The sequence below is a fragment of the Petaurus breviceps genome, unplaced genomic scaffold (assembly GCF_028583685.1).
Source record: "Petaurus breviceps papuanus isolate PSGF00001 unplaced genomic scaffold, PetGlider_PUasm1.0 79, whole genome shotgun sequence".
Lineage (NCBI taxonomy): Eukaryota > Metazoa > Chordata > Mammalia > Diprotodontia > Petauridae > Petaurus > Petaurus breviceps.
In genome coordinates this window covers 23,662,235-23,681,344 of record NW_027186523.1, presented here as the reverse complement: position 1 = coordinate 23,681,344, position 19,110 = coordinate 23,662,235, and the positions used below count along the sequence as shown (strand labels likewise).

Below are 19,110 nucleotides of genomic sequence, written 5' to 3'. Positions count from 1 at the left end.
GAGTTTGAGTTATCCAGAAAATTGCATGTAAAATGTCCTCATTGCTATTTTGTGCAGCATGGATATATTTAATCTACCAACATATTTTCTTGAACTGTTGATTGTAACTAGGGGGCCACTCATTTTCTTATGCTTAGTGTTTTCTTCTGTCATACTGGACAGGGTTGAATATTTATCTAAATTGTTGTTTTTTTTTTTGATGAATTCACCAGGTGCTCAGAGGCATTGCCTTCCAAATTCCTGTAAATAAAAAACCCAGGTAAACTCCTTATTCAATTTGGACTACACTATCCCACAGGGTGTTTCAGCCAACATTCCCTTTAAAATCATTTATTCTTTACAACAAACCTGGGAAGTAGATGCTACTATTATCCCCCCCTCCATTTAACAGTTGGGGAAATTGAAGTAAAAAGACGTCAAGTAACTTGTCCAGGATCACACAGTTAGTAAGTATCTCAAGACCAATTTGAATGGGGGTCCTCCTGATACCAGGTCCAATGCTCAATCAACACTGCACCCCTAACTGAGTGTTCTTTGAGTCAGGAAGGTTTACATTCAATCTCTTCCTCTGGCATATACTAGCTATGTAACTATGGAGGAATTATATTATTTAATGCCTTTGTGTCCCAATCAACTCTTGAAACCTTTAAATTCATAGAGAGTTGTCATTCTTCAACAGTGGTGAGAGTATCCGCATCAGTTGAAATAACAATGAAATAACAGGCAGGGACCAAAAACAGAATTTGTTCGGAAAACAGTATTCCCTAAGAACAGTTTTGTTTAGCACCAACAACTTGTGTTAAATGAATGCAAGTTCTCTCTGTGACCCTTATAAAATAAAAAAAGAAAATGGCCATTTCAGGCATATTGATGTATATAAACAAGGGTGAGAGGAATTAAAAATATATGACTAGGTTACCATTTATTTTCAAGCTCATTTTCATCATTTCTTATCTGGATGATGCAGCTTTTAAAAGCATCTGTAACTGCTGGGCCTAGAGTCATGATGTGGCATGAATAAATGCAACTTCATTGCTCCAAGGTAGAGTGAAGAGATAAATGGATTTTTTTCCCCAAGGGAAGTTACCTCACAATTTTTCTTGGAAAGAAAATTGATTTCTCTCCCAACATCTTGACAGAAAATTAGCTCCAGTCCAGTGTCACATGTTGATATTCAGTCCACAGGTTACACTAAAAGTGAGTTCGATTGGCAATGTAAAGACCTTTTCAAATATTAAATGTGCACATGACAAGTCAGGGTTCAGCAAACATTTATTTCTTTTTTCATCTAACATGAACTAAATTAAAACATGGCACTTCAATGCTATGGACAAAGTAGGTAGAATCTAATGATATGTCTATGTCATATTTATTCTATGAAGCGACTCATATCAGTGATCTCTGAATATTGTCACCAGATGATAATAATAAAAGTCTCATGGCTTTTTCTAATCAGGAAAAATAAATACTAGAGCACATGCTGTTACAGATCCAGCCAAGCAAATAAAAAGATGCTATACAGAATAAAATATACCAATGAAGTGATCTGTCATATAACTAGGCTACTTGAAGCACAAATATAAGAATCCAAGTCATGACGTAAATAAAAATATAAATCTATGCACCCAAGGGGAAAAACAAAGCAAAACATAACATTTTAAATAATACTACAACAAAAGTGTCAGTGTAGAAAGTCTATTATTCATTGCTGACTCAAATGAAACAGCTGTTGACCTGAAAAAATGAAGCACTGTTTTTTTTTCTAAATAGCACAACATGGTATCCCATTGTAAGAAAGAGGAAAAAAATGGAATTCATATTGCTATCTTAATTATAGCATTTTCTTCTGGGAAACATTAGTAACTGAGAACAATTAAGTACATGTTTTCTGATTTATTTACCATGCCACATACGGAGCTGAGACAATTTAATTCATTTTTTTCCCAGACAACAACTGTGTTCCTGTATTTGTTCCATGCCTAACACTGACACTCAAAACAAGTTATTGGGTTGTTGCTGTTTTTTTTTACAGATTTTACAAATGTGCATAATCACCACCAAGATTTACAAACCCACACACTGATACAACAAATACTGAACACTCATAAGTATAATCCTAGACTTTTAGCTGAAATTAAAAATAAAAAAATCTTGTATTACGTAATATGTAAATATACACAGATGCAAATGTGTACATATACATATACATGTAATCCTTACAAATAAGTCACTAAAGAATATTCTTTATTTTAAAGGGAATTTGTTAATACTCAGATCTATGTATTAGGTAATCCTGTTTTCCCAAAGTAGGACGCACTTATCAGTAAACCACCAGATATCCAGTTAAAAAACAGAAAAAAAAAAAGAGGAATTCCTATAATTGGAAAACTAGAGCTAGGAGAGATTATATAGTACAATCCCCATGTTTTCCAATTAAAGGAGCTAAGACCCAGGCAAATTAAATGATTCTCCTAAGGTTATAAAGGAAGTTAGTGCCAGGGCTAAGACTAAGAGGTCTCTTAACTTCCCAGGCCAGTGTCCATTCTACAACACTGAAGAGCCAAGTAACAATGCTAATTGTCCTCTGAGAATTTTTTTTTTCTTCTTGCCAAGCTAATGATGGAAGATGGGCCTCATACTCTTAGATTTTTGTGTAGACACTCATTCTGCTCTCATGTTCTACCCAGCCATCCTCTACCTAGATACATAGCCCAACCATAGAGAGGAGTCATACAGATGTCTGGCTTTCTGTCCTTCTAGGAAGACCGTGGTTATGCTGGCTTTGAAGCAATCCTTTCTCAGCAGTTGTTCTAGCTGTCTAAGTCTATGAAGCATAGTCTTCCTTTTACCAAACCTATGTCCAGGGAAACTCTGGGAGAGAGCTATCTTATCTGCTCCAAACCTGTAGGTGATAGGCATTCCCCTGAGCACAAGGAGGGTACTAATCTGAAATCATTTCAACTTTTCCTAGCTTGAATATTTCAGAAGTGATTTTCTGATCTGTCAATTCAGAGAACATTTACCAACTCTTATATTTGTAATAGTAAACGTTGAATGACAGGAAAACAGATTTTTTAAATTTTTTTATAGCACACATATACTTATTGTCTCTTGGAGAACAAGGACTTCTTTTCTTATTCTTTTTTTTTTTCTTTTGGTTCATTTAGCCACCTGTTCCTACATTCCCCAATTACAATACACTACCCATTTACAACTAGAATATACAATCTTCAAGAGCCCACCAATATAGTTACAGAGATTTTGTTTGGGTAATTAGCATGCTACCTTTCCATAATGTTTCTTAGGTGACCAATCTATTCCATAATGTTTTTGGAGGTACTATGCTATATTGAGAAAAAGAAAGATCTTGATGCAAATCTTCCCTCTGACACATAATAGCTGTGGGGCATCACTTAACCTCTCAGTGTCCTACCTGACTGACAACTTTCTGAGACTTTAAGAGCCAGTGATGACCTGAATTGGTAGGGGAGTTTTATCCCTTTGAGGCATATCTTACATCAATGAAACCAAAGTAAGCTTATCATTATCACCCCTAACTCTGCAATTGAGGCCTCAGATTTCTTTCAATTGTTTCTGGTTGGCATTCTTAACATTAATATGTCTGCTTTTGTTATGTTATTCTGAATATATTTTATGATTTTCTATAAAATTCTTTTCTGATTAATTCTACATTTTTTTCTGTATCTGCCAGTTAAAATATTCTTAACATTGACTATTTTCTTTCTTTTTTTCCCCTTCCAGTTCTGACTGTAAAACATAAGATGAGATTTGGAATTTATAATGGAATTAATGAATGAAAGTCTTTAATAAGTATTTAACACTATACTAGACACTGTACTAATCACTGTAGATACAAATACAAAAATTATATAGTCCCTGGGGCAGCCAGGTGGCACAGTGAATAGAGCACTGGCCCTGGAGTGAGGGGGACCTGAGTACAAATTTGGTCTCAGACACAACACACACACACACACACACAACTAGCTGTGTGACCTTGGGCAAGTCACTTAACCCCAACTGTCCTCCAAAAAAAAAGCAAAAAAAAAATTATATAGTCCCTGTGCTCAGGGAGCTTCCATTCTACTGAGGGGAGGGATACAACAGATTTTGGGGGTGGGGAGTGGTCATCTGGAAAGAGACTATATGAGGAGTTATCAGGGATATTAACTTAATGCATAGGACATTCCACTAAGACACTTTTTCTAATAAGAATGATAAAACTGATTTGGTTTTTTGGGTCCAGAGCTGTGGATGAAAAGAGAGAGAAATACTGGGTGCTAGAATGGAGGCTACCTAGCTATCAAGATAGCTAGAGAGGACAGCTAAGAGAGATATGAAGTGTGGTCTGGTACAAGAATCTGGACCAGCTATATAAAAGGTGCTACTTGTGTTTGCATCTCACTCATTCACCAATCAAGACAGTTCTGCAAAATGAAGGAGTTCCAAAATGGAATATACTAATTCTCTCAGGTCTGGGGCATTTATCTGGTGAATTTAATGACTATATTTCAACATTAAAAATTAAAATCTACATTGGAGATTTTCTAGATAATCAGCCAGCTTACTGCTACCATCAATATTTGATGTGATGTCTTTTAAACTGTTAGTACCCCAACCCCAAACATGGAAGCATGTATTTTTCTCAGTGTTCTCACTGTAGTTACCTAAGAATGGTTATAGTTCAAAATGACATTTTTTAGGAGACTTATAAGTAAAGCTACCCAGAGCTGATGATACATGCTCCTGAAATTCAAATAATGAAAAATTAGTTATTTGATTTTCCTCATTAATTTTTTGCAATATGAGAAATGTCTATTTTTCTCTACTGAATTTTTTTGGAACAATACTCTTTTGCATTTATCCGTTCTTTCCCATATTTTATATTTTCATCACAAGGGTGTTAAAAATAATATCTTCGGCCTTACACCATTTTTCCCAGTTGGGCAGCTATTTTTTTTAAACTAGCCTTTTTGCCCTCTCTCTCTCTTTGAGTGAGTCTGGTTTTTCATAATTTCTGAACTATAGCGTGCTTTCAGTTGCATCCTAGTGGGCAGCAATGACCCCCAGTGGATTCTTGGGCAAATAACAAGCTTAATTTTGGAAAGCACTAATTTCATTCACAGCAGGTCTTTTTTTTTTATTTCAATGCTGGGGGAAAACACACACTAGCATGGATATTAGCAATAATAAGACTAACTGTATGTTTTATTTTAACTACATACTGCAATTTAAACTACTGTGAATATTTAACTACTACTGCTAATCTGTAATTCAACTTCTTTAGCAGGTTAACTATATTTGAGGAGTAACACAAGGTGGTAGCAGAGGGGGTGTTGTTGTTATTGTTTTTGTATGTGACTTGGGATTTCACCAAACCAGGAAGTTTCTGATGAGGAACCTCCCTTTACCAACTCAGATCACTATCCCTTCTTAGAAATTGTTTAGGGCACAGAGAGATTAAATGATTTGCCTATGATCTCACAGCCATGATGTATCTAGGGAAGGATTCAAACTCAGGTCTTCTTGTATTCCAGCCCAGCTTTCTATCCACTACACCTCTGTGATTCTATGAGATGGGTATTAGGCAAAGTTAAAATTAAAAAAAAAAAAGAAAAGATGTTTCTTTTTCAGTGTTTCGACTTTTTGCTTTATCACTGCTGACTTGTTTTATATTTTATTTAAAATATTTTCATTAATTACCTCAGAATAAAATTTTACAATTTAGAATAGAGGATGCTCCAAGAAAAAAATACAGGATTATAAAATGCAAAATGAAGAAGGAAAAGGTACATAAAGTAAATTGAATGTTACCAAAAATCAAAGCTTCTGGTGTGTTTTATGAGAGAAAAGTAAAAATATTCTAAAAGTAATTTTCTCTCTACTTCCTTATAGCACATTTATTCAGGCATAAAGTACTATAATGATTTTCTTTATAAAATAAGTTTATGTGTTCCCGAAATGACTTCTTTTTAATTAGAAGCTTTAAAAGAGTATAAATTTACTAAGTTTTCATTTGTGTGTACCTTTTGTCTTCTCTTATTTAGTGGACAAATAAAATACTTTCGATTGAATTATCCATATATGAAACTTTGAGTTGGGGGTCTTATAAAAGTTTCTTTTGAATTAATTAGTTTTGATGACAAATACAATATACATCAACTGACCAAACTTTTTTTAGACAAAGATTTCTAGGGAAAAAATGCTCACACATACATACACACAGACAGAGACACACACACACTTGCAAATATACACGTGTATACATACAGAAACATACACACATATGAACGAACATATATACACATATGCATGTATAGATACACATGGACACACATATGCTGCTATAAGCATATGCTGTATTTTTGTTTTTGTTTTTGTTTTTACCTTAAGAAGTCAGACATATGAATCTTCCAGCTGTTAAAGCAAACATTTGTTCCAACCATAACTCATAGTCCAACCTAACTGTTTTGCTTCAGCATCCAGCAGGGAAGTTCTATTAGCCTCATTCTTTCCACACCTGAGTGTAACTGGAAGGGAGAGTGTCAGCTATAATAATAGAAATATGAAGCTGGTCCCATAAATGTTTTATAAAGAGGAGTACACCTGGGGCTGAATACATTTCTCTTCTCATTTACAAAAATCACAGTGGTCCTCAGAGCAAACTCATGGCTTAAACTATCATAACAAAAATTTCCAATTGTACACGTGAAAAAACGAATGTCTCTATCATTTGTCAATTGTAAAAGCAAAGCAGAAGTTTCAAAAGGCAGAGGGATTAACTATGTTGTCTTCCCATCTCCTGCCTCCTAATTCTTAATTTCTTTATATTTCCTTAAATATTCTAATAATACACAAGGAGCAAAGAGTAGTTGGCATGAATAATCAGCCAAAAAGTTACAAAGATTACAACAAAGTAACTTTTTGATAAATATAGTTGAAAACCATGTAAGCAATAAAATGACATTTAAAAACAACTAGTTAGCTTTATATAACCTCTAACCAGTCAAAAAGAATTAAGTATAATTTACCATAATACTTTTTTCAGTCAATTCTTTCTTATAGTACTTATTTCCACTGCCACAAAGAAATCAGATCTAGTCTTTTATATCTCAGAAGTCCAAATAAAAATTCTTCAAAAAGTCAGCTGATGGTTTCACCCCATCAGAAGTCCAGTGCGTGCCTGGGGAGGCGATAGTGCTCAGATTTGGCCCGAAGCTTCTTTTCCTGTGGGGTGGAATATTTCCATTTGGAGGGGGACATTTTAAGCTTTTTCCTCTTCTTATCTGTGCACCACACTTTTTCACAGTACTCTTCCACTCTCTGGAAGTTGCTATAGCCAATCAATTGCAAGAACTCTTTGTACCATGGCTTTGACCCTTGTGGGATGCTGCTATGGGCAGGACAAGGCATTTTATGAGCAACTTCTTCCTCATAGTCTTTGTTAAACATCTCTTCTACCCGCTCCTCTTCTACCACTTCCAAGGTGATTTTGCGGACTGTGTGGACAAAACCGTGCTCCACTGTCTGACAAAAATAGGTTCCTGCATCCATTTTGTGTAGTCTTAGGAAGAGCAAACCAAGGTCCATTTTGACAACTCTGTCATCTGTCTTCACCTAAAAGATTGAACAAGTAAATAGTATTATCAGAGATAACAAGTTTCAAGAAAAGTCACCACCGTAACCTTTTAAAGTACATAACTTAAGGATTCCCTTTTTGTATCGCTTTATGTGATACTGCATGATATAGGCACACACATATATATATCAATCAGACAGAGACACTGAGTGATGAAACTACCTGGAAATTCTTTATCATTTCCTTTCGCTATTTGTCCTGTGGTTTCTCCAGACTTCTTCAGTATCCCTACTGAAAGCTGGAAAGACTATGAGTGGAGTTTGATAACATACTATACAGATTTGTGTTCTTGAAAGCAGCCTATCTCTATATCACATGGCCTACTTTTAAATGCCACAATGTTTCCAGAAGAGTACAGAGAGACAGCTAGGAGGTACAGTGGATAGAGTGCCAGGCCTGGAGTCAGGAAGACTCATCTCTCCGCATTCAACTTGAGATTTAGAAATTTACTAGCTGTGTGATCCTCGGCAAATCACTTAACCCTCTTGGGCTCAAAACCTTTAAGAGAAGAAACTGCATGAATAGTGAGGGCCTCTGTTATGAAAGAATGAGACAGAAATAGGTAGGCTTTTATTAAAAAATTACATCAGACAAAATCTTTTTAGTAATAATTAACAGAAGTGGGGTGGAGAATGCAAGAACAATCTAGGCTTATTTTTTGTCCATTAAACACACACATGCACAACAATAACAACAAACAAAGATCCTTCTGATGTTCCTGCTTTCAGTGGATTTTTTTTTTTATTTCATTGAACCCTGAAACATTGAAGAGTGTCCTAAGGAAGATACATGAGGATGGTGACTAGACATAAAATTTCATTGGTATGAGGTACTTCAAGGTGAGAAAATGCATTCTAGCAATGCAGGTCAACACTTTCTATTTTTACAATCTATTGTAAATTACAATCTATTTCTAAAGAGCTTTGTTTTTTCTAATTACATATAAAGACAATTTTTAACATTCAATTTTTAAAATTTTAAGTTCTCTTTCTACCTCCCTCCTTATGCCCCTCTCTGAGAGAGTAAGCCATTTAATATAGGTTATGTATGTGTCATCACACAAAACATGTTTCCATATTAGTCTTGAGGCAAAAGACACAGATCAAAAAAGAAAAAAACATAGAAAATAAAGTGAAAAATAACATGCTTCAATATGCATTCTGATTCCACAAGTTCTTTCTTTGGATGTGGATAGCATTTTTCAGAAGGAGTCTTCTGGAATTGTCTTAGAACATTATATTGCTAAGAATAACTAAGTGATTCACAGTTGATGATTGTACAATATTGCTGTTGCTTTCTACAATGTCTTATTGGTTTTCTGCTCACTTCATTTCCATGAGTTTGTGTCTTTCCAGGTTTTTATGAAATCATATACCACAACTTGTTCATCCATTCTCTAACTGATGGGCATCCCCTCAATTTCTAATCCTTTGCCACCACAAAAATAGCTGCTATAAACATTTTTGTACAAATAGGGTCCTTTACCCTTTTTTTTAAAAAAGTATCTTTAGGATACAGACCTAGTAGTGATATTGCTAGATCGAAGGGTATGCACAGGTTATATCCTTTGGGTGTAGTTCCAAATTGTCCTCCAAAATGGCTGGATCGGGTCCCAAATACACCATCAATGCATCAGTGTCCCAATTTTCCCACATCAAACATTTATCATTTTCCTTTTCTGTCATATTAGCCAATATGAGAAGTGTGAGGTGGTACAACAGAGTTGTTTTAATTTGTGTTTCTCTAGTCAATAGTGATTTAGAGCATTTTTTTTCATTTGACTATAGAGAGATTTGATTTCTTCATCTAAAAACGGCCAGTTCATAGCCTTTGACTATCAATTATATTCTTGAAACTTTGACTCAGTTTTCTTAATATATAAGAAATAAGGCCTTTATCACAGACACTTGCTGTCAAAATTGTGTCCTAGCTTTCTACTTTTGGATGCATTGCCTTTGTTTATGCAAAAATTTTTAAATTTCACAACTTATATGGAATTACCTAGAGTACAAGCCAGTGAAGTCACCTGCCCAGGGTCACACACTCAGTAAGTGTCAGAAGAGGGACTTGAACCCAAGTCATTGTGGTTTTAAGTCCTGAAAGTATAGTTCACCAAAGCTATTCAAACAAAGAAAAATCAGGAAAAGAGGAACTTGGTTGATGAAGAATATCTATTTATGAGAAATAAAAAGTAGTCTGAGCTCTAGTTTCTGTGGCACCACTGTAGATGGAAGCTAGCCAGGGTACTGAGAGTATTTCAACACAAGTAAGTCAGTCGTGTTGATGACAGCAATAATCCCAAGTATACTTTGACCTCCATCCCTGAGCACTTATTATTGTATAGTTTGTGGGTACATATATGGTTATTGGATTTGAGTAAATATTGTGGCTTGTTTTCTAGTGCCCCTTTACTCCTCTCCCAACCACATGTAGCAGTGCAGAAAAGGCAATGATTATAGCCATAAGATATCTGTCAAGTAGAGATTTATTTTAATTGTGGGCACCACTGATCACCAACTGATCTTGCCATTGGGCTTCCTTTCCCAAAGCAGAGTGCCTTTGTGGGACCCAATAAACCTAGCAGTATGATTACTGAAATGGAAAAGGCCTGGTAATAAGGGTAAAGAAGTTCCAAACATAGCTTGAAAGAAAATGCATATATTCCTAGCTCATATAATCCTTGATCTATTGTTTTAACTTCTCTACCACTGACCTTATGGAAATGAGCCTAATATTCTACACCTGCTACAGTAGCATCATATAAATAACACTATGAACACACTAGCACAAATTGTTCTGCACAACCTTGGTAGGGAGAAGGATCATGGCTTTCTCAATTCTTTGTCTCTCTCTTGTTTGTTAGATAAATGTTGCAAGGCTGGAAATAGAACTCCATTTTATCTCTTTCTGGAGCAGCATATAATACTATATATTAAATCACTTTGAAAATTCAATGTATCTCTTATGAACCATAAATGCCTATAAGAAAATGACATGGAAATTGGTATTTCAAGTCTATACGTGATTTGGTCTTTCCACTTCAGTTAACATGGGTAACTCCAGCAATTCATGGTTACACAATTGTTTTCACATTGTCTGTCTTACTGTGGTTTTTAAAAATCTGCATGCCAGATTTCTTTGGGAAAGAAGTTAATATAATACATAAAACATAATTTTTACATTATTTCTACCAAGTGTTCCTATATTCACTCTTCATGCGTACATTTTTTTAGCTAGAAAATGTCTTCAACATTCTAGGGTACCCAAAAAAATTGATTCAGTATGTTTACATTGTCAAAGAAAACAACTTGAACAACTGAACAAAGAATTCTGCACATCTGGTTGCCTTGCTCCTCAGAAGGACAGAGTGATTTCCATATGCTACAAACAACTGGTCCAACATTTTTTCTTAGGAAAGTGGCAGACAAGGCCCTTAACCATGACATGGAAAAGCAATGAAATTAGGTGGGGGAAAAAAAGACAACAAGAACCAATTTACACTTAAACACGGTGTTCTCAATTAGAAGTGTGCATTTAAATTAATCCCATATGTATTTAGGGGCAATCAAACAACAATCTATCAAATGTTTAATATGTGTCAGGTACTGTATTAAAGATTGAAGGTACAAGGGGAAAGAAAGCAAAGAAATAGTCCCTGGCCTCAAGAAGTTTACATTCTAATAGAGGAGAAAATATGAATTTAAGCGGGAAATCTTAGAGGGGACACCAGTATTAGCTGAAGAAGGGGCTAGGCTATGGGTATCATAGTACCATAAAAGGCATTCTACAAAAGATTCCCATTTGAGCTGAAGGAACTCAGAGGTGAGGAAGGAGAAAATTCATGCATGGGAGTGGGAGGTGGGGGCAGCCAGTGAATAGGCATAGAGATATTCAGTGTAGAGTCATATGTGATGAACAAATGAGCCCTATGGCTGGTGGTAGAAATTATGACTGGTGGTGGTGGTGAATAATACATGAGAAGACCAGAAGTCATGTTCTGAAGAGTCTTGAAAGGCAAAGAATTTTATCCCAGAGGTAAATAGGGACCACTCAAGTTTGAGGGGTGTAGAGTGAGGGAATAGAGTGGGAGGACTGGAGTGGTGATATGATCAGACCAGCTTTTAAGAAAATCACATTGGCACTTGTATGGAAGAAGAATTGGAATGAGGAAAAAAATTGAAGCAGGGAAACCAATTAGAAGACTATTTTAATAGTGCAAGTCAAAGGACATGAGGGACTAGACTAGGAAGGTAGATGTGAGAATGGAAGGAAGATAAGCCATCAATATATCTATCAAATAATTTCAAAGATCTCTCTCTACAGATATATCTATCTAAATCTATTTATATCTACATATGCAAATATATTCACATGTACTGATCTATTTATCTAATTCTAGTCAGCTATGTCCATATACACAGACACACATAGAGATACATATTCATATTATGTGGAAGGAGAAAGATTTGGCAACTGTTTGGTTACATTAGGTGACTGAATGTGAGGAAACTGAAAATGACATTAAGATTATGAACCTGGGTGACTGAAAAGATAGTGGCACAGTTAGGAGTAACAGGAAATTTTGGAATAGGGATAGGTTTGGGGAAAAAGATAAAGTTATATTTGCGATATGTTGAACTTGAGATGCTTAGGGAACATTCAGTTGGAAATGTCTAAGAGGAAGTTGGTGATGTAAGACTTAAGCTCAGGAGAAAAGATAGGGCTGGATATATAGATCTGGAAATTGACACTGAAATGACAAACTCTTAGAGGCTGAAATCTTGAGTGACTATAAAGAAGAAAATCATCAAGTGAGAGACTATAAAGGAAGAAAACGAAGATGGAAACTTGGGGGACATCACAGTTAGAGGGCATGACAGATAAAAATGTAGCAAAAACGAAGACTAAGGTATGGTCTAAAAGTTTCTAGGAGAAGGAAAAGGGAAAACTGATAACATGGAGATAAACTTCCAAGATTACTTCTAATCTCATCATCATGCTAATTTACACTTGGATACTTTCCTGACTTCATGAGCCTCCTCTCCCTTCTAAATGAAGGAATGGAAGAGTGGAGATACTTAATTCCTCCAAAAGCTTTCCTTTATAAAAGCCAGGAATTGGACTTACAGCCTATTCCACTTTCCACTGTAGCTCTGTTTGGTTTCAACTCCATGGAATAAGATGTCCCATTCACCAAGCCCTTTACTATCCCCTTTTGTGTCTTCCCCCATCTCCTCTATCCCCACTTCCCAGTTTCTTTTTTTTTTTTTTTTTTTGGTGATATCTACCTATAGCAGCAACCACACTGGCATGGATAGCTGCTAGTAGAGGTTCTTAGATCTTCTTTACTAGGAAAGATACCTGTTTAAGGGTCAACAATCTTTTTTTTTCATTACATTCACAGTTTAGGGGAAAAGTCAGCACCCTGAACTTCAGAGAAAATACAAGCAGAGAAACAAAGACAAACATAGAGGGCTCTTACTGTCTGAATCAAAGCAATATTGCTATATACTTTACATACATCCCTGGATCGAGAGAGCCTTTACATCTGAGCAGTCAGGGAGCTGTGAATGTAAGGCCACTCAGAATCTTGATGAGGGAATCACAAGATCCTTCTCATAAGCGAGTCCCCAAAGCAAAGTACCAGCTCAGAGTATATATACACTTCTCAGAGCTAGAAGGAATCACAACCCTCATGACTCTGTGCCTAATTAGAAATTAGAAAAAGGTGTGAAAGCCTACCTATAAGCAAGATTTCTTCCCCCAATAAGCTCTGTGATTTAGGATGTATCACAGCTGTCAGCTGGGCCAGGGCTCAAAGCAGGACACACAGACCTATTAATGGGCTGGGAAGATTTTCCTAACCCATTAACATTACACTGCCCCCTCTAGAGTGTAAGCTCCTTGAGCACAAGAATTATCTTTTTCTTGATCACTAACACTTAGTAGTGTTTGGCACAGAGCAGGCACTTAATTAATGTTAATTGAATTGAAATAAATTGATATTTAACAAATGCTTTCTGAAATACACTTAATAAACAAGATGATATTGCATATTATCAGATAGAATTATAGGCAAAGATGAAAAGAACTGGGTTCCCTATCCATTTTTTATTCACATTTCTATTCCTATGACCGCACAGTTGTCTCTGTGCCTTTTTTTCCATCTGTAAAATGGGAATGAATTTTTGTAGCTATAAAAGAAGGTAAATGAGCACTGATTAATAGTATTTAGTAAAAAGGGCAATTGGGAGCATGAGAACATGAAATAATGCTCATCAAAGCTACACATGCAAACTCAGAACATCCATAATTGGAGTTGTAAACAGTCATTTCTCGTTTAGTAAAGATGGGTGTTTTTCTTCTGGAAAAAGCTTGAAAGGAGTTGAAAAGTTCAAAACCATGAAGCAGCTGTTTCAAATGATTCTAGGAGTTCACATGCTGTACTTAATGTTATGAAAACACAACAAAGAAAAAAGAACACAAGAACAAAAGCTTCTGATTTCAATCCATGGACACAAGGAGACAGAAAGTCATGGCTGTCATTTGATCCTTTAAGCGCCCTGTTGAGCTTGGTATTGGTGGAAGTCTTTGAACAGTGAGTCATAGAAAATGAGAGGGTAAGAGTAAAGACAGGGTTTCACTTCTCTGAATTCCACTAGTGCAATATGGACAAATGTACTTTTAATGTGTTTGATAATATTTAATTATCCATTATGATTTTTTAAATAAGGGAAGCTACCTTAATAAAGCATGGTATCTATGGTGAATTTACCACTGACACTTTCCACAAATTAAGGGTGAATGCTATCAACACCAAATTACATGAAAGGAGGCAACTGACACCTTACCTTCTTCTCTTACCAGCCATAAACTGCATTTGTCAGCTAATCTGCCTATTACTACTTTTGATGTCCAAAAGGGAAGGAACCTGACAATTTTTGTCAGACTAGTGAGAGAATAGGGATATTGATGAGGCAGTAAAACATATTTGTGACTCATGATATAGAATATTGTTCTTCTCTTTTAAATAATGTTTAAATTTAACACATCACCTTAAAAAGTTTTGTGATTTTATTTCACATCTGTGATTAGTCCTAAATTGACACTGATTGAAACCTATATAGACCTGGTAAATGGTTTAATAAATTCTTGTTGCCCCCAAATCAATCAGCTAGTGCTACATTTTCTCTTAATGAGTCTCTCTATATTTCCCTAGATTTGTTTTTGGAAGACAGAGGCACAGTCTGTTTCTGGGCCCATACTAGAAGCCCCTCCATGATGCTAGGGATAACGTTTGAGAATATAAAGTTACCTCTGAATAACAATGAGGCATCACAGGAGGAATTTGATCATTTATATGTTGCCAATATAGGCAACTAGGAGACACAATGGATTACTGAGTTTGAAATCAGGAAGACTCATCTTCATGAGTTCAAATCCAGCCTCAGACACTTACTACCTGTGGGACCCTGGACAAGTCTTAAACCTGCTTGCCTCAGTTTCTCATCTATAAAATGAGCTATAGAAGAAATGGCAACTCACTCTAGTATCTTTGCCCAAGAAAGCACACAAAAGGGGTCAAGAAGAGATGGACATGATCTAAACAACTCAACAATGTTACTTATATGTCTAATATTATTTTGAATAATACATTCACACATTTTCTCCTAATAATATTCAAATATAAGTTGGATGAGAATGATCCAGGATTGAAAAACTATAAACTAAATCTGTTTGTCAAAAAGCATTATGAGGATTACTAAACACTGAAAGAGAAAGACCGTGAAGCCAATGATATGTCCTTGTTCAACATTATCTGGGGGGTACTGGAGGGGAAGAGGTGGGAATGTGGAAGAAAGACCTCAGAGTGGTTTTGTTGGAAGTAATGTTTTCCAGCATCTAAATGATTGCCTCAGGGGCCTTGGATAATAGAGAAAAATCACCTCTGACTATTCTGACTAGAGTCCTGGGGAGTCTATTTACTGACTAGGGTTTTCTCCCACTCTACTGAAAGTTCAATGAGGAAAAAGACTCTTTTCTTTTTTGCACTACTAATAGGAACCATCATAGAGTCTTTATTGGATATGCTCAGTGAATAGGCTGGCTGGCTGGCTGGCTGGCTGGCTGGCTGGATTTTTTGGGGGGTGGAGTGAAAAACATTAAGTTATGGCATCTGTTTCCAAATCAATACCTGTACCCTTAGGCTATAATTCAAACTCTAGAACCATGTCTTTAATACATCCACTGGCATCTCAAAACTCAACATCTCCAGCATAGAATCCATACTTCTCCCAAACCGCGTCCGTCTACTATGACACCATCCAAACCTATACTTACATATTAATTTAATTAATAAATACTATAATAAATAGTACTATTTATCTCAACTGAAATATACCTCAAGCTACTTAGCCTGACAAGTCTTTCTGGATCCACCGTATCCCCTTACAAGTTCTCATTCACACTGTACCACACATTATATTAACAATACATTTTAGGATCACAGAGCTAGAGTTGCAATGAATGTCAGAGGCCATCAAATCCAACTCCTTAGTTTTGCAGAGGAGGAAATTGAGGTCCAGAGGTTGAAATCACTTTACCATGTTTTACTACTTTACCACAATAAAGCCTAGTTAGGATTTGAACTCAGACCCTATGTCTCTAGTTTCATCATTCTATTTATTACACAATGGTTCAAGATTCATTTTTTACATTTGATCAAAAAACTTCAGTAGATTCCTAATATCAATAAAAAATTAATATTTATTTGCCTTACATTCATAGCTATCTATAATTTGGAGCATCCTGCCTTTACAATATAAAATAACCTGTAATTTAAGATGTATAGTAATATACATAGTAATTATGTATAATTATAGATAGTATAATAGATAGTAAAAAAAAAATTATTCTAGACTATCCATGATGTACGAAACAGAGTCAAAATTGTAATTCCTTTTTTCAGATCCCCTTCAATGTTCTTTTCCCAATACTAGATTTTGCATTGTTTCCTTCCACTTGTTCTGAGTTCATGCCAAAGTGAATTCTTGTCTGAATGTACCCTTTGTTTTTCCTCTCCAAACTTTTTTTTTTGCTTTTTGGAGGGGGGAGGGCAGGGCAATTGGGGTTAAGTGACTTGCTGTAATGGGAACGCAAATTTAAAGATCTTCCCTGCCCCTAGGCTAAAGTACACCTGAAACATGGGGGTGGGAGGCTTGTTTTTCAGTAAATACTTCTTGATTGGCCAGTGAGTCAATAAGGTTGTTACATTCTCTGAGCCAGGAGAAGGCTATATAAGCCCTGATGTGTAGCTTTGTTTTGGGACTCACTTCTCAAAGTGAGACATATATCGTTTACCTTGTTCAGGGGAGAAAGGTCAGCACCCCAAACTTCAAAATATATAGACAGAATTATCAAGACAGAAACAGATCAAATAGACAGCTTTCCAAACTGTCCAACCATTACATCCATACCCAGTCAACATCTGGGTTTCCACATCTGGGTTTTTCAAAGCCGGGGGACTCTCAACAACGGCTTCCCAGAATTCAGATCAAATCACAGAACACTTCTCAAAGTGAGTCCCAAAACAAAGCTACACATCAGGGCTTATATAGCCTTCTCCTGGTTCAGAGAATGTAACAACCTTATTGACTCACTGGCCAATCAAGAAGTATCTACTGAAAAACAAGCCTCCCTCCCCAGGCTTCAGGTGCATTTTAGCCTAGGGGCAGGGAAGATCTTCCAAATTTGCATTCCCATTACACTTGCCATGGTCACATGGCTAGTAAGTGTTAAGTGTCTGAAGCCAGATTTGAACTCAGGTCCTCCTCCCTCCAGGGCCAGTGCTCTATTTACTACACCACCTAGCCACCCCCCTCTCCACACTTTCTTAATGCTGTTCCCTAAGCATAGAATGCTCCCCTCTCTCTCTCTCTGTATGCCTTTCTATGTCTGTCTGGTCCTCTCTTCTTATTCAATTTCTGTCTACATTTGAAGGCCCAACTTATTTTTTGAAAGCTTCCTTAAACCCTCCAGGTAGTTACAAATTTCTGCTTGCATCCCACTAATGTGCTTATTATATACAATTCAGTATTATATTTATCTCTTTACATGTCTCCATTCTTTATGGATAAAATTACCACGACTTAACTAAACTTTGTATCACTCCCAGTGCCTTCTACGATGTTTTATGTGCAGAAGATGCACATCAATATTTAGTCATATCAAATGTTGCTCCTTCTACCCTTTGTATAATCCTAGTACAGATATGGAACACAAACAATAATATCCTGAGACTCTCCCAAAGGATACCCTATTACAAGGATGTCTTGGACCTAGAATCAGAGAAACTTATTCTGATTTGATGCATGAAATATCACTGATGGACAAATTTCAATACAATGACCTTCAAATGGGCATAGGCAAGTCTTTGATATTACTATCTTCATTGTATTAAATACTGCTGGCAGCTGGAGCTTAGAAATGTTTTTATCTTATGGAGACTTCCATTATGATGGGACTCATTTAATGGGATTTTGACTTGACCCTTTAAAATATGGGAAGCTTCTAGTACTCATTTCTAGGACAATCAATGCTGATGGAGGCAGTGTCAGAAAGAATGACAAGGTAAAATTTTTCCACCCAAAACAAGATTAGAATGAGATTCTAATTTGAAACAGGCCAGACAGAGTAAATAAAGCCATTAATAACACAATGACTCTTCTATGGCGATATTAACCTCAGAATATCAGGCATTCTTATATGCTGTTAAATTAGTGATGATTGGCTGAAAAGGATCTCTCATCCACTTCTGATGAAATAAAACTGAGAAAAATTTCAGCACTCTATAATGGGTCATGCTGGTTAGGTATAAGTCAACTCATGCTCCCTTATCAGCAGACTTCATCATTTTTGTATTATTATTAAACTATAATTCCTTGGGGAATTTTTGTTTCTGGATAATAATACATAAACCTTAATAATCTCGGGGTAAATTGAGAGACCTATATGCTTCTAATCCTAGAGAATTAGGATTTCCAAATCTTGTTTTCTGAGACTCATTCACAAATATATATATATATGAAGAATCTATTCTGTGAAAAATATTCTAGGCAGACAGGAAGATATAAGCAATAATAAGTAAAATAAATTGTGTTATATAAATATATATAATAATAATATAAGTGTAGTCTACTTAAGGAGATTAAATATAGTAGGTGAGATAATACACATGAAATCGTGATTATATAATAAAAGGAACATAATTAAAGCATGGGAAAAAGTATAAGTCTTATGAGGATTCCAAAGAGGAAACTATCATTTCTAATAGTAGAGTATCAGTGAAAAATTCATGGAGAAGGTGCTACTTGAACAAAGTTCCAAAAATGGGTATGGTTTCACTAGGAAGAGGCAGACATGGAAGGGAGAAAGGAATATCCAAACAATTATAG

The 19,110-nt window shown here is 35.9% G+C and overlaps 1 protein-coding gene across 1 annotated transcript in view; it reads right to left on the bottom strand.

Annotated features, from left to right (window-relative positions):
• Positions 1-1,254: 1,254 nt before the first annotated feature.
• The window catches only part of LOC138175716 (semaphorin-3E-like), a 347,967-nt gene continuing 330,111 nt past the window's right edge, over positions 1,255-19,110 (bottom strand). The window contains exon 15 of the mRNA XM_069106214.1: positions 1,255-7,635. Coding sequence (XP_068962315.1) covers positions 7,183-7,635 — 453 coding nt within the window. The 3' untranslated portion in view covers positions 1,255-7,182. The remainder of the gene's footprint in view (positions 7,636-19,110) is intronic.